Raw genomic sequence first — 24,129 nt, forward strand, 5'->3', positions numbered from 1 at the left:
AGCAATGGCCGCGCACACACAGCGCATTCTGTACACATAGCGCATTCTGCACACATGTGATTGTCATGTATGGATTGCATGCACAGAATACATACTACTGTTCGGAATATCGTAGCAGCAGCGTGATGTATGGTGAATGACAATACGGTGCTTACATGGTAAGGGAAACTTGCCGAAACTTTTACAAATTATGTGTACGAACCAAAAGAAAATGAAATTGCTTGAATAAAACGTATGCAAAAATCGTTTCAGTATTTACGGGGGTGCGTCAAATGTACCGAGGATGTCCGTCACAGAAGTGACCGAGGTGTGCGTCACTTTCAACGTGTTGTCCGTCAAAAAAGTGACTGTGGTGTTCGTCACTTGCAGCGTTATGTCCGTCAAAAAAGTGACTGTGGTGTCCGTCAAAAACCCCGTGTGGTCAGTCAAAAAATGACCATGACGCACCCATGTCCGGGGGTAGTGGGGTGCGTCATTACATTGACAAGTGCATAAAGCTTCACAAGTTTCCTAGTTACTCACGAAATTTGAGCAAAATCGGTTTGAGGCATCATATCTAAAATCATGGATTTAAATGCGATGTCCAACGACCCATGCAAATGCTGAAATGCGAGCGATTACTGGCGTGAGTGTCGCCAGGCGCGGCGGCGCGGCAATGCTTGAGTGCAGACGTGGCGACTGAGTACGGAGACTCTCTCGTACTCAGTCGCCACGTCTGCACTCAAGCATTGCCGCGCCGCCGCACCTGGCGACACTCGTGCCAGTAATCGCTCGCATTTCAGCATTCGCATGGGTCGTTTGACATCGCATTTAAATCCATGATTTTAGATATGATGCTTCAAACCGATTTTGCTCAAATTTCGTGAGTAACTAGGAAACTTGTGAAGCTTTATGGACATAATCAAGCGAATTGCCGCAGTCCTTTCATTTTCGCGTTGCATTGCAAAAAAGCGTGGAGACTCCTTATAAGGGGTGCCCCGGGGGTTACTTATAAGGGGGACGGGGTTACTTATAAGGGGGACGGGTTACTTATAAGGAGGGGCCCCCCTTGTGAGTGGGTTTCGCGAACTGACCATGACCTATGAACCAAAGTTGAGTGTTGCTCTACCAGGGCTGATCAACGTACACCATCAAGATCAAGATCAAGATCATTAGATCTACTTGTACTGTTAGAGGTCTACTGTAATTCACAACTAATTTAATAATCGAATTTACAAGATAAATAAATTTAATTTACAAGTATAAATTTACAACAGTAACGCTACAACACTCACGAAGTTTGGCTTGGTGGGATAGCTTGGCAGCTTCGTCCCAGCGATGACTTTATCTTGTTGATGCCTGATGCCGATGGCCTGAATAATAATAGCTCGGGATCACAACAGCTCACTTAGCTCCCGCACAAAGAGTCCGGAAAAGATGGTAAAATAGTTCTAGTTTCTAACTGCTCCTCAACGCTTGCTTCTTACGACACGGATACCACTGCACACATACAACATGTCGTCACCCTGCTGGGCCTTGGCCTTGCCTTGCCTTGCCGTGTCACGTCTGACCTGCTATTGGGCAACAATTTACTCAAGAATTAAGCGCATGCAAACAGCATGCATGACACTGTACTACACGGCAGTAGCAGACAAGATTTCACGAGAAAGACGGGATGCGCGAATGGCAGCGGTTGAAAATAAGCAGCAGATTGTATTGACGCTATGGTGGTGTGAGCGAGTGGGGTATGGTGTCTTTAAATATAGAATTTGCCAAAGAGCTTAAAATGTCCTATAAAGTATCAGTAGTTAAAACCTCTTTGGAATTTGCATTCTGTTTCATACCCCCAGTATTTGTTAGATGGATTTGATATCACATAGAATCTAGTATTCAGTTGGACATCACATTTTTTTTTCATGCTGATATTTTGCAGACGTTAGAAATAGTGTACACAGATTAATGGTATTAGTGCATTTACAATAATAAATGAAATTCTGCTTTAGATTGTGAATTGAATTTAAACATAAAGATTATTTTGCTGCTGAATCTTCTTATAAAGCTTGTAATAAGGGCAGAAAAAATAACACAATTGTATAAACAGGTCACTTATTTAGGTTAAAAAAAATGAGAAGGCCTACTGCTGACAAAAGGTTTAATTTGGAATGTGCATGGACCCTTATATTCCTGATCAGTATGTTTCATCTTATTGAATTGATTGTGCGTAGTGTCCTGTAAAAAACATTGTCATGATTTCTTAATCATATGACATGGTGTTTCTAATCTCATACAGTAATTTAGACTTGCAATTTTTCCATACTGAAGTAGACTCTTGCCTTTGGCAAACCTATGTGCAATACGCATATATACCTTAGGGCCTACAGGCCCTATAGACTGATAATTATGAGAAGCAGCACATTTGTATCCATACAAAGGCAAGTTTTATGCAATATACGGTACTGAGATCGTCTGAGTCATACACACATGTACAATAAAAGCATTTCCATGTCAATGTCAATATAATTCTGCATGAATTATTTGTCTTGAGGCTGAATTGCATGCATTGGTTTAGACATGTTATTTTCCTGATTAGTTCTGATCGAAATGTTATTTCGAAATGTGCATGTAGCAGGGTATATAGAATATGACATATGGTACGGGCGCCTGATTAAGATCATCTTTCTTTCTTTTTTTCTATCTTAGCCTGTCATTACTCTAAGTGAAATTAAATTGAGTATGTGACTGAAAAGAAATGAGTATCCGCCTGTTTTGTCATTTTGACTAGACTTCTATACATCTGCAAAATTATGTGATACAGTGTAGTTATCTCAGAAAACTAATTAATCAATTAGTTTTCTGAGATAGGAAGTATATCTACTTTGGCTCTTTGTGTTTATGTATTCTTTTAGTATGCAGCCTCGAGGAAAACAATAAAGATCTCGTTTTGACCTTTTCGGCTCACATAGTTGTCTTCGAACATGTAGCCAAGACCTTACGTGTCTCGAATGACTATCGATATCCATGCATAAATCTTTCTTGTCTCTTCAAGAATAAAAAATTGTGCCAAGCCAGACATTTTCACCTAAACAAAGCAAAAAGAGCAGACAGCTGGATTTCGCGCATGCGTAAAAGAGATATCTGGAAAGACTGGGGTAAAATCTCTGAAATATCTTTTGGAGGAGCACACGACGATCCCTTGGAAAGATTTGGTATGCTACGCTCGTCTACAAAAACAGTAAACAGGGGACCTGCGATTTTACTGCGAACGGCGGACTGTGAATTCATCGTCCTTTTACGGAATTTGACGGCTATGAACAGAATATATTTAACGCGCTGACGGGGAAAGAAATCTAGCCCGATGAACCTCGCAAATCAGTCATCGGATTCAAGTTCGAATCTGCTTTTCGTCAATTTTAACCAAGACTATACGTGAGTTACCTTTTCCCTGGTTTCGTATTGCGATCACCAGTGTTTGTACACTGTGTGCGTGTGATCAACGATGTAGGCCTACTGAGTACTGTGCTACAGTGCGCTGGATATTCGCCCCATCCCCAGTGCGCAATGCAGCTGTGCAGTGCTGTGATAATGGTGAAATACATCGTTCGATACATAAAACTAAGCAGTGATGCAATCGCAATTACACTACACTACAGACTACAGTGACAAAGCTGTACCTCAAGTTAAGCATGTAGTACTATTGCAAGGGTAAACTTGTAAAGACCGCAGCAGATCTTTTTAGATTAAGCTTTAAGTTTGAGTGAGATTAGTGACAACTGAATTCATGTTCTGCGCTGCATTGGTGGCTCGCAGACGTAGACAGAGAACCACCATGGCCCATGCCCAGGCCATGGCATGACTCTGACTAGACAGAAAGATCCGTCTGTCCGGAGGACTCTTTTACATTTTGCCATTGACGCTGTCCTCCGTAGACAGATGGAAGGTTGCAGTACCCATTGCTGTGTGGATGTTCTTAACCACTGTCTCTATGGAAAATTGGGTGAGGTACAATCTGTACCTCACCCTTCTCGATTGCGTCTAATTCACGGCCCTAGGTCGGCAAATTTAAGCTTGTATGGTGAAATTAGCTTTTTAAGAATACATAAAACTCACCAGATTAATGAATAATCCAACATTTTAGTAGAATTTCCAACGTAAAACACAGTCTGTTGCGTCATCACATTCAAACTGCAGAAACATACACTATGAATCTATTAGCCAATCACATGCGAGGTAGTTTCTACGTGTTTGTTTTACTAAAACACGTACCTCGCATGTGATTGGCTTACAGATTCAAAATGGCGACTTACTGCTCGCGAACGGCGATGTACTGCTCGCGAACGGCGATATTGCGATATCGATGAAATTTCTGCGTTATAACCGAGTTTATGTGAGTATTTCGATTGCACAATGTGAGAAATTTATCCCAAATATTGCTGCATAATGTGTCATGTCATGTCAAACTTATTTGAACGTAAAAAAGCTGTCTGAAATTTGGTTTATCGTAACGTTTGATCTGTGCGCTACTGCTCCACACAGGAGCCGCAATCATTGACTTCGGTCTGTATACGGAGGGGATCCGTGAAGCCAGACGCAGTCTCCGCGGAACATTCCCCGACGGACAGATGCAGACCGATCTTTCGGTCAAGACTCTGACATGACTGACAATGGGGCATCAGTGCTAACGTTAGATCTGCAAACTTAATAACATCAAAATCACAGGATATACTAACTACATTTTTGTAGCTTTTTTCCAAGCACTGCTGTAAATTTGAACCAAATCAGTCATCGGGATGCAAGTCATATGATGCATCACGCGTTACCCCGGCACGGGGTACCACGTTGTGTAGAGCCACCTCACGTCCTCTCAAGGACAGCCGCAGAGAAATGCATGCACTGTGTGTGTGTGTACATGTCATTCCCATGCCTCTGCATGTTTTGACCGAAAGATCGGTCTGTATCTGTCCGTCTGGGAATATTCCGCGGAGACTTCGTCTGGCTTCACGGATCCCCTCCATATACAGACCGAAGTCAATGATCCCAGCTCCTGTGTGGAGCAACGCGCACAGATCAAACGTTACGATAAACCAAATTTCTGACAGCTTTTTTACATTCAAACAAGTTTGACATGACATGACACATTATGCAGCAATATTTGGGGTTAATTTCTCACATTGTGCAATCGAAATACTCACAGTAACTCGGTTATAATGCAGAAATTTTATCCATATCGCAACATCGCCGTTCGCTAGCTGTAGGTCGCCATTTTGAATCTGTAAACCAATCACATGCGAGGTACGTGTTTTAGTAAAAAAAACACGTAGAAACTACCTCGCATGTGATTGGCTAATAGATTCATACTGTATGTTTCTGCAGTTTGAACGTGACGACGTGACGGGCTGGTTGATGTGTGTTTTGCGTTGAAAATTCTACCAAAATATTGGATTATTCATTAATCTGGTGAGTGTAGTCTATTCTTGAATAGTTGATTTAACTATTCAAGCTTAAATTTGCCGACCTAGGGCCGTGAATTAGACGCAATCGAGAAGGGTGAGGTACCTCACCCAATTTTCTATAGAGTCAGGCTAGTGGTTAAGAACATCCACACAGCAATGGGTACTGGTACCTTCCGTCTGTCTACGGAGGACAGCATTAATGGCAAAATATAAAAGAGTCCTCCGGACAGACAGATCTTTCTGTCTACTGCATGTTATACTATGCGTGCATGGTATGCTGTGCTAGCAATAGCGTGTGCTTCAGTGCAGTGCAGTGCAGTACAGTGCAGTGGCTACATGTAGCGTGCGCTAGCTCCAGCACCAAAATAATTTCCACTTTTTGGCAACCCAGGGTACAACCTTAAAAAATAAATAAATAATTCAACAAAATGGCTGATTTTTATTTGGTACCCTGGGATATCATTCATGTCATCATATGTCGATGACCAGATAACACTACTTTTCATGAGCCTCTTCCTAATTTAATTGGGATTTGGGATTGCGGCATATGCAGCCTGCACACTCACAATAAAACTAAATAAAGGGCAGATGGGCAGTGTGTGATCATAGCAACAGCATATCATCAGCAGAAGTTCATATCAGATGTCCTTAAATGCAAACCCACTGTTTACATTTCCGGTATCTGTCTAGCAGTGAGTAGCAACACAATTTTCTTCTTTCTCTCTTTTCAGTTAAAAATAGTTATCAAATGCTTCAGTCAATAGTAACCAAATAAGTCTTGTGACATGATCATACTTCACACTGACAGCAACTTTACGCTTCTTAGTGAAAGTATGCTATCTAGAATAGAAAAGGGCTTTGAGAAATGAAGAAAAGCGTCTGAATTTGCATGATTTCATCTGATACTCTGCCTTTAAGATGAAGAATTGGTTAAAAGCTGGCATGAAAAATTAATGCAAACTTGCATTTATCTCCTTGTGAATTTTACCTCACCAACTAGATGAGATACTCCTTGAACTGCAATTTATTTTGTTGACTGATTTTTTTTTTCCATTTTTGTATGTGTTGTTAATAGTAATGTTTAAAAGTGGCTGGATGGTCTAGGAAAGAATCCATTATAAGGTTGATTTGGCATTTCTGTTTAAAACTCTCTATTAAAGATTTAAATTTTTGGCTAGAGTTTCCATTTATTTTGTGATTTCATAGTGACTTGTTATTTGATCTCGTCCTCAAAATACAACTTAAGTCCTACAACTTCAAGTTCATAAAATGTCAGTATGAAGTATTTTTCAGCAAGAGAATCATGTTTTACTGTACATGATGTGAATGGTCTGGGCAGATTTTTAGAATGAGAATTTCTGTGTAACATACCTGAAGAGACGACAGATTGAAGCTGTCAAGTAGGTTGTGGTATGATTTACGAGAACGCATGATGCAAAATATGGTGCCAACCATGGTAGATCCTCATGGCAAAATCTTGATATCATGATTATTGTTTGTGAGCCATGATAAGTTCAGAATTCTGGAGATATGATTTCAAAATATGTATTCATGTGACCATCTAAACATTTATTCATCTCACACAAATCTTCATTAATGCCAAATGAATCCTATTGTGATTCATTTGTGATTTTGTTGAAGTCATCATTATGTAGATGTAGGGATTAGTGGAATAAAAATAACATTGAATTTTTAGCTCTAGCAACGTACATTTTCAAACAATAATTTTATCTTATCATTGATTCAACATACCGGTACTATAGAGCATGACATTTTTGCAGCATGAAATTTTCAGCATTCAATGCAGATACAATTGTAGTGTCGACAGGAACTTTAGCTTGCAATTTAATTTCATAAATCTTGGTATTCATGAAAGTTGCAAAATTACAATGCACACACACATTTCGGTTTTACAGTACACAAGTATAGGCCTACGTAGCTGCTACAAAAAGTATAGGATGGTGCAGGTTTCTGTTATTGTCACATTTGGTGGGTACTTCAATAATGAAACTGCAGTGACAAATGTGTTTTGTCAAGACAGACTTCAGCATTGAGCATGAACTGAGCATGCAGTAGGTCTCACTTGCAGTGTAATGCATCATTTGAAAGGGTTGTATTACGGGTTATCAACATCTAGCATCTGTGGTCAACATATTAATACTAAAAAAAAAAATACAGCATACCCATAGTCAATTCAAGAAATTATTTTAATGTATTCCAAATCTGATTGAATTAATGCATCATGATTGAGTATATTGTAGATATGAGACCCTAAAAATGTAATTTTTATCAGTCACCAAGAATATCCCAAGATTACTCCATAGTGATGTCAATTATTTACCAACATTTTCATACATACATGTACATTGTACTTCACATTACAAGTACATGTGCATATACACGTGTACGTATTTGTATATATGGGTGTACATGGGCCTTATCTTGCCCATCACAATGGTTGTTACACAAAATAGACTCATTGTGACTTTGATGAAATTCTCACCTGACAAGTTTGCTGTTCAAACATAGTGTAGAATTCTATTGGTACTTCAGGGCGGCTGATGTTACCAATAGCTTATAAAGTGGACCTTATTCTTATGTTGATGCTTCAAATAATGACTTTCACATTTGCAGGAAATAGAATGAAGTTCATGTTACAGCCGTTTTCAATGCTAATCATGTAGCCAGTTGTTGCCAAAATGGAATGAGTGTTATTCTGATGTTCTCAATCACAAAATTGTTGTCAGTTAAGTTGAATGGGAAGTACGACAACTACAAACTTTGATGTCTTGAACTGTAAGGTACTATATGGTAATTTGAAATTCTGTCTCTTAATTATTTTGTCCTACATGTATAGAATAAAAGAGTTTCTTTACCATTTTCATCAGCATTGCTGTGTAATTCAAAACTATTGATGTTTGTACTTGATGAACAATGATCCTAAATGGGTCTTTTTCACACAATTTCTGAAATTGTACTGTCTGGTTCTCTTTCTGTTTTCATCCTTTCCTTCTTTTCTGCAGTTCCCTGGCAGTTGGGACAAAGAACAGCTACCGGCTGTTTTCTCTTACATCTGTAGACAAGCTAGAGCAGATTTATGAACATGGTAATATGCACATTAGTGAGTGACCTCACTAAACACTTGTTATACATGTAGATATATGGTATCTTTGTTGTAATAGAAACTGGTATAATTCTATAATTTTTTGATGATTAAAGATAATATAAAGTTTCGGTACCTCAAAAGTTTCCCTGAATTTCCTTGTCTTAGTTTGTGTTTCAGGTTAAAGTACCTTTCATATAACTAACACTGTGAGACTTACTCGCCCCAAAGTGCTCTCATGTCTAGTAATCATGCAATTAACTGCGACCAGCAGCCCCATACGCATAGCGTAATGGGGCTTCGCATTGTAGCATTCAGGATCATGACAGATTTAGTATCGCGGGTAAATATAAACGTAAAATCCAAAAATTTCTTCAATTTGAAGACTTACCAATTAAGTTGAAATATTGAAAACAGGCTTCGGGCAACGTTTGGTTCTGCCAATAAATAGTCCCTTTCTGTTCGAAATGATGACTGAATGTGACTCGGTCGAGAGGACCTTGGGAGAGCTACATACACTGAATACTACAGCCAGCGCATGCGCACACATCACATGCGCACAAATTTCAAATCCATGAACGGATAAGATGCTTGTGTGTGCATGCGCCGGCCGTCAATTCAGTGTAGCTCTCCCAAGGTCCTCTCAACCGAGTCACATTCAGTCAATATTGAACAGAAAGGGACTATTGGCAAAACCAAATGTTGCCCGAAGCCTGTTTTCAATACTTCAACTTAACTGGTAAGTCTTCAAATTGAAGAAATTTTTTGGATTTTAAGTTGATATTTACCCGCGATACTAAATCTGTCATGATCCTGAATGCTACAATGCGAAGCCCCATTTAGCTATGCGTATGGGGCTGCTGGTCGCAGTTCGCTATGCGAATGGGGCTGCATGCTGCTGGTCGCAGTTCTCATGCAATAATGCATGTGAATGGTTTCGTACAATACGTGTACTACCTCGCCGCCGTACGGCGGCAGCTCTGGTACGAAACCATTATTGCATGATTACTAAGACATGAGAGCACTTCGGGGCGAGTAAGTCTCACAGTGTTAGTTATATGAAAGGTACTTTAACCTGAAACACACACTAAGACAAGGAAATTCAGGGAAACTTTTGAGGTACCAAAACTTTATGATCTTTAAGCATTCAAAAAGAAAGATGATCTCTGTAGGTCTTGATCTTCAACAATTATGAACCAATCTGTCTCATTCAAAGATTTTCTCATATCTTCATCGAATATCTTTCCTTATGTCAGCATGTCTTGTACAAAATGTTTTTTTTTTTTTTTATTCTGGATAATGAAGTTTCAGACATCTTATGTATGTCAGTTTGCTGAAGATCTGAAGTAAGACTTTCATTAGGAAATTCTCTGCTATGGTTGTTGTGGTATGCGTCATGTTACACTATGCCCTTCATAGCTTGCATGGTCTTCAGGATACATCTAAAAAAAAGATCCAATGACACAAGAAGTAATAAATTGAGGTGAAAGTTCTCCAGTCAGTATCACATTAATGGATAATCAATCATGGGTTTTGATTCAGCCAGTGTGCCCTGGTTTCAGGTCGCATCGCTGTTCTGTACTCCGCCCTCATTTTAGAATTTATCCCCATGTTCTGTTGGCAGAATCGGAAGACATCTGCATCGTGGAGAGGCTCTTCTCCAGCAGCCTGGTGGCGGTGGTCTCTCTCACGGCACCGCGCAAACTGAAGGTGTGCCACTTCAAAAAGGGCACGGAGATCTGCAACTACAGCTATTCAAACACCATTCTTGCTGTCAAGCTGAATCGCAAGGTGAGCAGTCCTTCTCTTCACTGACTATGACTCTTCAGCTTTGATTGTTGATTTTTCATTTTCCTCTTTGTCTCTACCCTCACCCCATTCTCTCTCCCTCTCACTCAACTGCTCCCCTAGTTTTCTCGTGCACAAGTTACAGGAAGTTGTAGTAAAATAGCAACGAACTTATATCAGAATATTTCATGTCGGACCTTTCATAACTTGAATTGTATCAGTCAATTCTCTGTGTAGCTTTCCTCAAAATAATAACATTTAGTGTCACTTCGTGTCTGGAACATGCATTATCTGCAATCTTGAATATTGATTCATTGCACGTATTAATCATTGATATGTTAATTCCATGCTTATTGTGGAAAGAGATTTGTATACTGAGCACTTCAAGTTAAGTTTGTACACATGTTTAACAGTCTACATTTATGAAATATTCAGTATGTTTGCATGCCTGCCAACTGATCAATTTTAATCCGAATATTCAGATTTTGCACTGAAAGAAAACACATTAATTTCAGTGTGTTCTGATTTTTTGGAAATATCTGTTAATAGTTATATGAAATTTATGAATGCTCAGATTTTTAAATAATTTTTCTTTGTTTGTTCAGATTTATTAAGTCTCAGGGTTGGCAGGTATGTGTTTGTATAAAATGTACCGATACCTGAGTCATTATACCAGCTTCAATTTTAATGTAATAATATCACTAAGAGCAGAATTACTGTATGTTTGGAACTTGACATCTGACAGGTCAGTAAATATTGTAAACCATCTGGTATTCAAGTGCCACCACTTTTAAATCAAAGTGTGGTTGGTTGCATGTTATCAGTCTTTAGATAAAATATTCGAATACAGAGCCATTATAGTATTTAGATTTAGCTCTTACCGACCTTTGTTTTCCTTGCATTGCTTGTTCCAAGTTCATGTCTTTTTGTTGTTGCTGCATTGAGCAGTTTAAGGATATCTTTGCCTGCCCATTCATTTGACATCAAGAGTATTGCAAGCAATTATATATTAAGAAATAATACGGATTTTTACATCAATCAGTTAACATCTTTGGAATATTCCATTGTATCCAACACTGATCTCCTGCCTGAAATCCACTTCTGATGATACTGATGCTCATGAAGTCAACTGTATGCATAATATGTGTGAAATGTGTGGCAGCCCTTCTCTTCACTGAAGTGGCCTTGCTGACACGTTCAAAGCACACCTTGTTAGGGTGACCTTGTGTTTTAATTTGACTTTTTTCCCCCAACATAGTGGTAGCCAAGGCACTTCAACTGACAGAAAATGAGTCATCACATTTTGTTAGCATAGCTCTGTGTTAATCTATTATATGGCTTCGCCTCCCCCCCCCCCCCCTTTGTTAATAAATGGAATTACGATGCAATGATAAAAACATTGTTTGGTTTTTAAGTTTTTCTATTGAATCCTGTGAAGATGCATTCTATAATAACACACATGCCCACTCAAAGACAGACAGACAGACAGAAAGACATACACACACTCATGTACATGAATAGAGCATGAAAATTTGCTCGTTAGATAGAGACCTGCCCAGTGTATTTGCTCTAACTGACTCTGTCTTCAGAGACAAAAACCCATCAAAAGAATTACAGGAGATGGTGAACTCTTCCAACTGCAGGCATAAGGGTATCATTGCAGTTCCCTTTCTATGACCCAGGTCTACTCATTTACTGTGCATTTTAATGTGATTCTAGGTTGACTGCAGTGAAATGACTTCAGAATATCATTACTAAATGAGGGTGCACCTGTAATGCAAGAGTTTATTGCATGGAACAGAGAACTTTTATGGCATTTGTAAATGTGTATACCCATATTTTCACATTATCATTATACCTTGTAGGCTTGTACATGATAAGTTACCTACAGTACAGTGTACATGTACTGGACGTACTGGACAGTTTTAATAGAGTGCTGAGCACATGTATACATTGTGGACAAAAACAGCGTATCCAAGAATCTGTCTGACATGTTCAGTGATGATCGATCCCATGGAAACCTGACAGCCCCATGGGTTAACAATAATTGATTTAATGTTAATTTTGACTTGATGTGCAGGGCTCAAGGGTGGTTGCAACATTTTGATAACTTAGTAACATAATACAATGTACTCCCATTATAACGAAGTCCTCTGGACCGGCATTTTCCTTTTATTTATATCAAAATTTTGTTACTTATAACCGAACATGTAAACAATAAAGAATATAGAGCCAATGATGTTGTGGCCTGAATTTCTATTTCGTTGTAACCGGAATTTTGTTATAACTGTGTTCATTATAACAGGAGTGCACTGTACCTTTATGCAGAGATTGGACAGAACATCACTTTGTGCAATGCTTTTCAATGAAGAGTTTTCCTCTTAGTCCCATACAAACATGTTTTCATTCGAAATGAACAGAACATTTGATTGCGCTTCCGTATTAACACAGCCTAGATTTTAAGTACTCACTATGTTGGCCAAGGAATTAGTTAATCATGTATCATTGTCTTCATGTTTGATCAGCTTAAATTCAGCTACATTGTAGTCTGTTCTCTATGTCAGTTTTGCATCAAATGGGATCTCAATTTATCACTTATGTGTGTCACCTTGTCTGTGTCCCTGAGTTCAGCTGTCCCAAGGAAGGGCAAACTCCATACAAACTAGATCATGGTTTCTTTGTGACATTTTAGCTCAACTAGTAGTTCTTGACTCATGAACATACCCGTCTTTGATTACTGTACTTACATATATTGACACTGTACATGTGCTGATTGATTGCATTGTAAGCATATCTCTTTTGGTCAGTCGACACTGACCAAATCCCATGGGGGGGGGGGGGGGGGATAATACATGACATCTGTATGATTAGGAATATAGGTTAGAAAGCAGCATTGATCTGGCCTGGCAGGTTGACACTGAATTGTTAACACATCTGGGGGAAAAGCATCAGCATCATTATGTACCTGAGGGGTATGTTTCAAAAGTTCACCTGAATATACACAGTGGGATGTTCATACGGATGTGATAATAACTGCCAGAGGTCTTTAAAATGAAGATTTCATGATAAAGCAATACTTTGTAATTATGATGCTACATCGCAAGTCTTATTTCTCTTTCAGACTTAACAAAAATCTGTCACTCCCCTGTTCTTGATGAATTGTCAGACAATGGCAACAAAAAAAAAATTGTGATTTAAAGCAATAATTGCTTGCTTTCAATACCTTCCCCCCAACTACCCTCTTTCTACTATGTCACAGTTTAAGATGGAAGAAGGTGGGGAAGCATAATTTCGGTATTTTAAATGCGTACTTTTTATTATATGCTGACTGCTATTGGCAGGCTTGCAGCACATTATGGATGCATCATGAAATTATGCACCATTTAGTAGCAAACATCTTTTTTTTTTGACAATTTGATACCAATGTTCATTCTTATAAAGAGAGCACCAGAATCAGGTTGAGTGGTTTGGACAGAAATGGTTCTAATTCATCTCTATCAAGAGTATGATTAAAGTTGAATTCCATCAGTTATGCATCTTAGCAAGTAAGAAAGGTCTTTTGCAGTCCAGCACTAGATTGTTGCTAAGTAAGTACAATTGTATGATGCACAGTTTTGCTAACTATTTTTTGCATAAAATGTTGTGTGATATGAGACTGTTCTAATTGCTAAATGCAAATTTTTAATTATGCTGTTGTTTGCCATTGTCTTACTTTCAGAGATTAATAGTTGCACTTGAGGAGAGCTTGTATGTTCACAATATTCGAGACATGAAGGTACTACACACCATACGGGACACGCCCCCCAACCCAAACGGACTCTGCGCACTCTCCATCAACAACGACAACTGCTACTTGGCCTATCCAGGCAGCAGCCAGATTGGGGAGGTGCAGATTTTTGACACGGTCAACCTCCAGGCGGTCACCATGATCTCTGCCCACAACAGCCCACTGGCCGCGCTGGCATTCGATACACTCGGCACCAAGCTAGCCACTGCTTCTGAAAAGGTACGTGCTCAGAAATGATACACTATTTATCAAGAAACACACTATCAATGGAATTTTGTTTTGAAGTACAGAAGAAAAAAATAAGAAAATGAAGTACTACAATATTCCACCGTTAATGTGTGATATGTGGGAGTCTTTAACCTCTTTTACATCTCGCTGAAGCACTAGATATGGCCAAACTGAGCAGGTACCTATATTACAGAGGATACTGTCAGCCAAAATCTAGCAGTAAAGCTGTCAGAGAAGGTGATTTTTGGCTTTATAAGGCTGTCATCACTCACCATGTACACTTCAAGCTCTCATTGTAGTTGTGATCTAGCTGTTGTCCTGGAAAAATTGAAAAGTAAATAGAAAAAAATTAATCTGTTTGAGCTCAGGTGTCTATAGACTTCCTGGTTCCTTAATGTTTAAATTACAAATGATATAATGCTAATTTATGAGGACCTAAAACTTCATTAATGTCATTAATGTTGATTTTCAGGTATCCATGATTTGGGCAAGTTGTAATTCTGTGGATGGTGTTCATATTTTGTGCAGGATTTCCTTCTGAGATACACGTACATCTGTCCTGCACAAAAGGTGACAGAAGTTAGTGAAACAGTATGTGTTGTTTAGTTTAGATACTGTAGGTGGCCAATCATTGTTCCATTGCAGTCACTGGGGGCACAGTTTCAGTATGCCTGTAATAGTTCTAGTAAATATGAACATTCCCCCTTTTCAGGCACCTAAGTCTGACATGATGTCATCTTCTGAGAGAAAAACAGCAAAACCAACACTCTCCCTCTTCCCTCACCCTCCCCACACACACACATAGTCAGAAACGCAAGTCGGAGAAGAATGGTATTCAGCATGCATTCAAAAGTTCTAATGGTTTTATGTTGATGAATCCATGTGAATGATTCAATGTTTGATCTTTTGCAGGGTACGGTCATCAGGGTGTTCTCTATCCCGGAGGGCAAGAAGCTCTTTGAGTTCAGGAGAGGAGTGAAGAGGTGAGACAGTGCTCTTTGTCTTGGTTTTATTTGAGACTTGCAGCAAAATACTGATTTGTCATGGGTATTTCATCATTTCCAGCAGTATCACAGAGTAATCTAAAAGCAACTTCACATTTACAGTCGTAGTGACATTTAGAATTTTGTTTTGAATGATACCTAGGTAATTAATGCATGTTTCATTCCTTTATTCTTGGCTGCAGTTTCTTAGGACACATGGTACATTGTACAAATGGTTAGAAATGAAGTGTTAAAAGGTAGGTGTAGCTGGAACACTGAGTTGAATATTGAAGCTAAATGGACTGGTTCCACAGCCAGATTGGGGGATGGTCATCGATCATTGGCTGGCTCGGTCAATGATGTGTCTTCCTCATTCTCACTAGGTCTGTGGTTCAAGACCCAGTGAGATGAACCGAGGAATGTCACGTCTAACCATGCTTGCGAGGGATAAGGGATTGTGAAATTGATGACAATACCCTTTAAAGCTCAAGCTATGTATTTTTATTGTTAATTGGGATTTTAGATGTTGATTTTCCTCAGTGTCATACCATCTTAAGATGTGTTTTAAATGGAAAAAACTATATGCTATCTAGATTTACTTATTAGATTATAATGAAAGTGATTGAGCAAACATCTCTTCTTCTTTTTTCTTTTTTCTTTTTGTCATGATTTTTCCAGGTGTGTCAGCATCAATTCCTTGGCTTTCAGTGCTGACGCAATATTCTTGTGTGCTTCCAGCAACACAGAGACGGTTCACATCTTCAAGCTAGAGCAACCAAAAGAAAAGTTAGTCCGTTTGTGATGTGTGAAAGCACAGTCTGTTGTGTGTATCAATGTTTTGGGCAGTTATGTACCCTTCCCAGTTACAGCTGTTATTGATGAATACGTGCAAGGTTCAAAGCAGACCATTATGTCTCAATTTGCAGCCATCACATGGTAGCTGTCAATTTTGAAAAATGCATTTTGAATAGGTGATACTATGTTGATTGTGTTCAGTACATTATGAAGAAAATGAGACAAAGCAGAAGAGTAAAATTAGTTACAGATTTTTTTAGTTTTGATCAGCAGAAAGGATTGCATTAGTCTAGGCAAAGAAATAAATTGTCTGTAGAATAGGGTTGCAGTCATTTCTTTTCATGTGAGAGAATGTTAAAAGAGAACTGCTACTCTTTCATCTGTTAACACTGAGAATGTCAAAAACCAGTGATCATCACAAGTCTTTATACATAAAAAATAAAATGGATACCAGAAGTGATGCCTAATAACTTAATTTACTGGTAGTTTGTACACTGAGTGATGGCTTCACTACTAAAGTAAAGACATACTTTTGTTCGTAATGCACCATTATTTAAACCAACTTTTGCACTAGCAATCCTGATAGTAAGCAATATTAGTGTCAATTCATTATAAGCAATTTCCATAAAAAAGTAATCCTTTGTTGGAAGAGGCCCTCAGACTTTCTTTTTATCACAGATCTAGGTATACATTTCTTTTTGATTGACTTTTATTGTGCATCGCAGTGCACTATCTGCAGTGGCGGATCCAGGGGGCAGCGCACCGAGTGCGCGCCCCCTTTATTTTTTGCCAAAACAAAAGAAAGAAAAAGAAAAAGTGGGGGGGGGGGGCGCATGCGCCCCCTCTTTACAGAATTCCTGGATCCACCCCTGATCCGTACTCTACATGTACATGTAGCATTTTATTAGTATGGCTCTCTTTTCCTGAGCTTGATTCACTAATAGACATACCTGTTGGCTAACAGTTGGCACTGTTATATTGACACTAGTTGTCAGCGAACATGATCACTGTAAGCCTATATGCCATATATTTTTTGAGGTTTTATTTTTGCAAATTTCTTGAGTTAAGTGCTGTTTGTGAAATTATTAGCTCTGATCTTGACATGACCTCTACATTTTTCTGTTCATTGATGTACTCCATGATTGCGAAGTTAACCTGTCATGAAATTGTTAAGAAGCCCCATTTGAAAAAAAAAAAATTAGACTCGGTAAATATATGGTATATATATACAATTTGTAGCCCCTCTGATCTCCAATGTACTATTACCTTCACAGCAATACGGCACATAGGTTGTCTTATTTTAGCTTAGTGTAAAGTTTAAGGGGATTTACCAAATGCTAGTGAAATAGCTTAGCAGGTAAACAACCAATTATATTGGCATTGAAAGGGTTTATGTAACATTGAAGTGTTTTGCTTCCCATATTTGTCGCAGGCCAGCGGAAGAGCCCTCAACATGGATGAGCTACCTAGGAAAGGCCTTGATGACCCCAGCAAACTATCTCCCATCACAGGTCACAGAGGTCCTGACCCAGGACAGGGCCTTTGCCATTGTCAAGCTCCCCTTCTCAGGGCTCAAGAATGTCTGTGCCCTAGCAAAGTGAGACACCATTCCTCTTTTCCTCAAAAACCCTGTGTGCATTTTGTGTGCCTTTTGCCTCTTTTCTTCTCCTTGTATTTTCCTGTACAGTATTTCAGATGAACATTATTAAGCTTTCCTTTGTAACTGTCTGTTTTTGAAAATGACCCCCTTGGTTTTCATACTTCAACACCAATGTTTGCGAACTGTCATTATATTCTGTAAAAGATGAGTAAAAGTATGCATTTGTTCTGGTACACACAGGTTATATAATCTGATTATACAAATTCAAAATGTAGTTGTCTACTCTTGTGCTAGAGTTGCGTCATTTAGTCAAGCTTTACTTCCATTTGTGATCTCTTCCTTCCACACAATATTGCATCGAGTCTAGTGGTTAGTGGCTTACAGTCCAGCTAAGTTTTCACCTATGCTTTTCACACAGTTTTGTATCAAGTGGTAGAGTTGGGGTAGTTACATAAATACTCTTTATACAGTGCACTCCTGTAGTAACGAAAACAGTTATTATTAAGTAAAAGTTTAGGTTCCAAAATTGTCATCTATATATTATTGCATACTCCATCGCTCGGCTGTTCGGCTATAATAAAATTTTGATATAACAAAAGCAAACTGCTGGTCCACAGGACTTTGCTGAAAAGGGAGTTGCCTGTATACATGTATGTCTGTTTGTCCTCTCCCTTATTAAACAATAATGCATCAAGTGCTTTGATAACATTTTCAATCATTTTTGAACACTCATATATGTTGCATGCTCTTCCCAAGTCACTTGGTAAGGCATTATTGGCTAGGGCGGTGGCTGTTAGTCATGTTTATTCTAATATGTCCCCCTTCACATAGCATCATATTATTTAAATCAGTGAAAGCAGCTTTTCAGTCAGGCTTTACTTTGTACCAATGTGTCCATCCACTTTAATATCATGCAGTATCTCCAAGCCACGTGTGTTGGTAGCAGCAGCAGATGGCTTCCTTTACATCTACAACCTGGACCCCACAGATGGAGGAGATTGCACACTACTGAAGCAGCACAGGTAATCAAAAAAAACAAACAAACAAACATAAAAACCACACCCATAAAGTCTTATGTGCCATTTGTTTTCTTTGCAAGTCCTTACTTGAGTAAAGTGCGGTCAAGCGGCATATTCCCATTAGCAATTCAGTGCGTTGAATGCTGTAAAACTGGAAACATTCGTGGCGAGTAACTTTCGTGAATTGGAGCCAGTGGCCTTTTTTGCCACATGAAACTTCCAACCATGAAAAAATTACGAGTATATTACGTGTACTTGATTGTGCTGACAAATACTTTTGTATACATTTTCCTTTTGCGCATTGTGACTCTTTGCCAAATTCGCAAAAATTTCATGCTTGCAAAAAATTGCGGTTTTACAGTAAATGCTCTATCGGAGGTCGGTGTTCACTGTATGGAACATCAGTCTTTGGAATCTACTCGCTTTATGGTATGCCCGTCAAAATTCTTCATTGGAGGCAAAAGCAGAGCTGTCATGTCCCCTTGAGCCTGCAAGAGGATCTCTAAAATGGGAATTATTTCTTTGAGACCTAACTAAAGAATATGCAAACCTTGTTGACTTGGGAGTTGTTATTGCTCACTGAGATGAATATAACACATTTAAGCATCTCCCTGATACTCTAGCTCCTTGGAAATTCCCCGATTTTGATGTGTGGATGTTGGCAAGCCTGCAAGAGGAAAAGAATTCAGAATAAAAACTTGAGTAGACAGTCGTCATACAAGGTATTCCTGTATTACAGATGACCATGAGCTTCATTCACTATATCACAGCTTTCCTACCAACACATGTATCAAAAGGTGTGACTGTCCCAACACCCTCTCATTATTCGTCTCCCAGGTTAGACGGACTGAGCGAGGGCAGCAGTGGTCTGGCCGGGAGTGGAGCATCTGCGTCTGCGTCGGCAGTGGGCGGGGAGAGCGCGTCGGCCGCGGGAGGCCAGCAGAAGGGTGATGAGGGCGCGGTAGGGGGCAGGGGAGACCAGGCAGTACTCGGCTTCAACCCGTCGTCCAAGACATTTGCAGCGGCGACAGTGGGGACACGCAATGTGGACCTCCTCTCGTCATCACCACATAGGAGCCCCGCTAAAGGTGACTGAAGTGACCCATACACTTTTTAATTTCATTCATGGAACAGCAGTCAGGGATACTACTTGTTATTCCCTTCATGCTAATGATGCTTACTTGCACATCATGTTTTCTTTGCCGCACTGTAGAAGAAACAGTACAGTGCACTCCCGTTATAACGAACGCGGCTATAACAAAATTCTGGTTCCAAGGAAACAAAAATTCAGGCTGCAACATTATCCTCTCTATGTTTTTTTGTTCATTTGTTTGGTTATAACTTAATTTCGATGTAACGAAAGACAATGGCCGGTCCCGAGGACTTCGTTATAATGGGAGTCCACTGTAATATGGTTTTAGTTATCAAGTGGAGCCTCTTCAGTGTTGACATTGTTCTACTAAAGGACCTTGCTATTTTCATTACTGGTACCCTAGTGTTGCATGGGGGGTTAGTGATGTAGATATAAGAAAAGATTTTTAGGGTGTCATGATTTTATTAGTTTTTTAATAGTGCTACCAGTCTAGATCTGCTTTATGCTTTGTGCTTTGTGAGTCTGTAGATCCGAAATGGAAATCAGTGTAAGACATGAAAAGATGAAAATATGGAGAAAATAGAGTGGACTTTGCCAGGTTAACTTTATGAGATTCCAGGTTACTGGACTCCATTGGTTTGTGGTCAAGATATGGCCCAGAGAGTATTGTAAACTGATGAAAAATGGACAAGAAGCTTATGCCTCTGTCGGATAAATTAAGGTGGCAATGTCTGCACTGGATGTAGATGTAAGCAAATGCTCTATGTGCCATGTATTTTGGGAATATGATATTTCATGAATTAGGGCTTGTGTGACATTTTTAGGAGTGGTTGACTTTGTGACCGAGAAACATGCTGACTGAATGAGGAAAAAGCATTATCACTTTTTGAGAGAAAAATAGTAATTCTCCCACCTTGGATGCAATATTCAATTCATTTGTGTTACGAGAGACAATATATTTGTGGATATTGCTCAATTCACAAAATTTGCAAAGATGAAAACACTAAAATGTATTGCTCGTATAGTGTGGTACACATTATGATTTGTGTGTGTGTGTGTGTGCTTTTGAGCACAAAAGTATCTCAGTTATCCCATTGTTATTCTCAAGCGTATTGCAATGTTCATCCTATTCAAGTATTAAAGGTGGCCCAAAGAATCACTTAAATGGTGAACACCTCCTGCATAACAGATAATGCACTGCTACCTAAATTCTCTTTTATATACTTGGTTCTTACAGAAGTGAAATCCATGTGAATCTAACATCAAAGAAGATATTAACCAAACTGATAAATGTACACCTGAATGTGATATTCCTTCTCTTCCTGTCATGTCCTCACCAGACCCGATCTCGCCCAGTGGAGCGGACCACGGGCACAGCAACGAAGAGCTCATTGTGGCTGCAGACAGTGTTGATGACCAGTTTGGCGCCCCCACAGGGCTCAACCAGCTGAGACTCGACGACGAGAACGAGTTTCCCCCCATGACACAGTGCACGGAATGACGTCTCAGACTGCGATCCCGTAATGCTCCAAGATGGCCGCCACGAATTTGCTTTCTAATCTGTCAACAGTCTCACCTGCTGCGATTGTCGCTAAGGTATAGTCCGCGAATGGTGAAGATGTGCATTATCATCATTACGTTGAGTTGGGATGCATATCAACAGGTTTGGCATGTGATGCTAGCTGCCTCCTTGTTGCAGCATTTTCATTTGAAGTGACTGTTCACTCTCGCATCTATCAAACGTGTCAGAAAAACTGGCTCTTTAATGTTTACCATGCTTTTTGTCGTGCTGTGAAAATGGCACAGGGAAAATGATTGATTTATTGTGTCTTTTTGACCATTCCGTAACTCTAATGCACCTTTAGACCTGCCGTTGATGAATACTCGTTCTTTTGTTCGTGCAAAGAAAGGTGTTTGTGAACATGCTGTCCTAGTAGCTGTGATCCATCACTTCAAATGAAGCAATCTGCGACGTTCAGATTGTTGATTTTGCAGAGGCTGTGATCACACTGTACTCAATTTCTCATCACAAAGTTGACATTTGTTCACTACTGTTGCGTTATTCGCTACGTCGATAACATAAACATATAGACAGAAGCCTCATTTACCAAACGTCTGGGGGAGGGACACAGGGAAAGTGCTAAAAAACAGTTGTCTAGAGACAACTTGATTATACCTCGGATGAATTGTGGACAGCTGAAAAGGGATACATTTGATATTTCTTGGTGAAACATTACGAATTTGGTATTTGGTACAAGCATTTCTCAGAGACCCCTTGCTGTCTCGAGCAGAAATTTTTTGAAAAAAGAGGGCTTTCACTTGGGGTCTGCTTCATCACAGGAGTATGCAAAGCTGTGGCTCAAGATTTGTAAAATACTCTTCCAAAGTGAATGGAAGAGGAAGGAGGATCATAGCATTTGAAATCGATGCGGTTGGCGCCATCGAAATATCTGTATAGGGACGAGAGCGGTTTTTGGCTCCTAGATGTGAAAGTTGAGCCAGTGAACCCATGTTGTGTAATGGTCATCACCGGTCATTACTAGCATGAAATATTGTGTGCAATGAAATTGAAATTTGGTAAAAATAAGCGCTTGAAGGGGCATTTACAACACGAAACACATTTATAACCAAAACGTATACGTGAAAGCAAAATCAAATTCATTTCATTATTAGCTGTGCCATATTACCATGTTAATTTGCTGCCAGGAAAAAAATGAAAAAGAAGGAAAATCAACCTTGAAATGGTGGTACAACCTGTACGTACTTGCAAACTATAATTGCCTCATTCAGTCTGAGTTAGAGTGCAGTCATGGCTTTAAGACTGTGATCATTTTTTGTCCCCTTTTTTCATCTTTCTTTCTTGCAAAGGAGTATATATGGATATGATAAACTTCATTGCCCTTCAATATGTATTAATGCTCTCGGTGGTAAAAACTGTCCTGCTTTGCAGTCTATGTAGTCCTGTATTGGTCACTGCAGCTGAACAAGCTTCATTCCATTTGTGCAAGAAAACTAAAACTGAAAGCAACGTTGTGGTGCAAACTGCGTATATCAAGTACAGTGTATCTCATCCCGAAAATGTTAGATACAACACTGGCTAATATAAGATAAATGCCACAGTCCCCTTCAACCCCTGTTGACATGTAAGAAGTGGTGTTTTTGTTCACAAAGTAATTTCTTCTTTAAATTCAGAATTGTAGATATAGGTTACCCTGAAATGATGCGAGATGAGCATGTGTTCTGCAGGCCACCATTTTGAGAGTGACTGCCAAGTCTGCAAAATCTATGTGTTTTGATGCCAATACTGGGCACAACTTTGTGACGGCTGCTAAATTGATAGCTGCAGAGAAAATCAAGTGATTGGGATCATGTTGCATGGTTGGTGGTTGCCTGCATGGAGGGTGGGGATTTACTGTCAACGACAACAGAACGTAGACTGAAATGAGAAGTATTCACCAGGTGGCAGTGGGATTCACATAACAAATGCCCCACCATGCTGACTTGCTCATGGCATGACTGCATGGCAACAAGGAAGCTAGAAATCATCACTACACTGCCAAAATGTTCGTCACCAGCTTCTAAAGGCTCTCTTGTCAGCATATGGTGTTGTAGATCTAAATGTGCCATAGTCATCATACACATTAAAGCATACTTGATGCATATGTTGGACAGGAGAATTCTGCTTCTCCGGATATTTATTACACTGTTGCAATAGGTTTACTACAGTACGTGACGAGCATCATCGGGTGTTTCTCACCAGATGTTAGATCCTGGGGCACAGACAAAATGAGAAAAAGGCACACTTGTGAAATGATTAAATCCTGTGTGTGCTCACGTACCAGTGTCTGCCAATTATTGCCAGTACTCCCGTGCATTTTGTGCAGTTGTGCATGTGCAATTGTCTCGCACAGAGTGATAACGAATCCGTGACAGGAACTTACGTGTTCAAGTTCACCCAGAATAGCAGGTTCGCAATTTAACTGTTTTCATTTTGAAAGATGAGCAAGGTACGCGACAACATACAAGGTATAAAGAATATCTAAGAGTGTTGGTTATCTCTTCATTGATGTGAAAATGGTCGACTCTCCAACCTTCATCATAATATGGAAGGTGTAAAACAAAACAAAAACACAGTTTAAACGACTGTCATTTCATTTGACATTGCTTTCTTTATCTGTCAGTATTAGTGCCAACTGTAGCATCAAGTCCTTTTTACCAAGTCATTCTCTCTCAGAAAATTCTTTTAAACACCAATTATCTGTGATACCACAAGGGGGATTTCCTGCATTATATTTCAAACTTAG

The 24,129-nt window shown here is 39.4% G+C and overlaps 1 protein-coding gene across 1 annotated transcript; it reads left to right on the top strand.

Moving 5' to 3' along the window:
• The first annotated feature begins 3,222 nt into the window (after positions 1-3,222).
• Positions 3,223-23,079, top strand: LOC139726166 (WD repeat domain phosphoinositide-interacting protein 2-like). Its single transcript, XM_071637244.1, has 10 exons — positions 3,223-3,405; positions 8,453-8,535; positions 10,157-10,323; positions 14,039-14,326; positions 15,248-15,318; positions 15,997-16,104; positions 17,546-17,710; positions 18,631-18,735; positions 19,570-19,820; positions 21,166-23,079. The coding sequence occupies exons 1-10, from the start codon at positions 3,335-3,337 to the stop codon at positions 21,324-21,326; spliced, it is 1,470 nt and encodes a 489-aa protein (XP_071493345.1). The 5' UTR covers positions 3,223-3,334; the 3' UTR covers positions 21,327-23,079.
• The last annotated feature ends 1,050 nt before the right edge of the window (positions 23,080-24,129 follow it).

Source organism: Diadema antillarum, unplaced genomic scaffold, assembly GCF_040938485.1.
Source record: "Diadema antillarum isolate AM-2024a unplaced genomic scaffold, OU_Dant_1.0 seq00000079_RagTag, whole genome shotgun sequence".
Taxonomy (NCBI): domain Eukaryota; kingdom Metazoa; phylum Echinodermata; class Echinoidea; order Diadematoida; family Diadematidae; genus Diadema; species Diadema antillarum.

Coding starts and splice junctions, on each gene's coding strand:
- LOC139726166 (XM_071637244.1), top strand. CDS start 3,335: ATGAACCTCGCAAATCAGTCATCGGATTCAAGTTCGAATCTGCTTTTC. Junction 10,324..14,038: donor CTGTCAAGCTGAATCGCAAG/GTGAGCAGTCCT, acceptor TCTTACTTTCAG/AGATTAATAGTTGCACTTGA. Junction 17,711..18,630: donor AATGTCTGTGCCCTAGCAAA/GTGAGACACCAT, acceptor AATATCATGCAG/TATCTCCAAGCCACGTGTGT.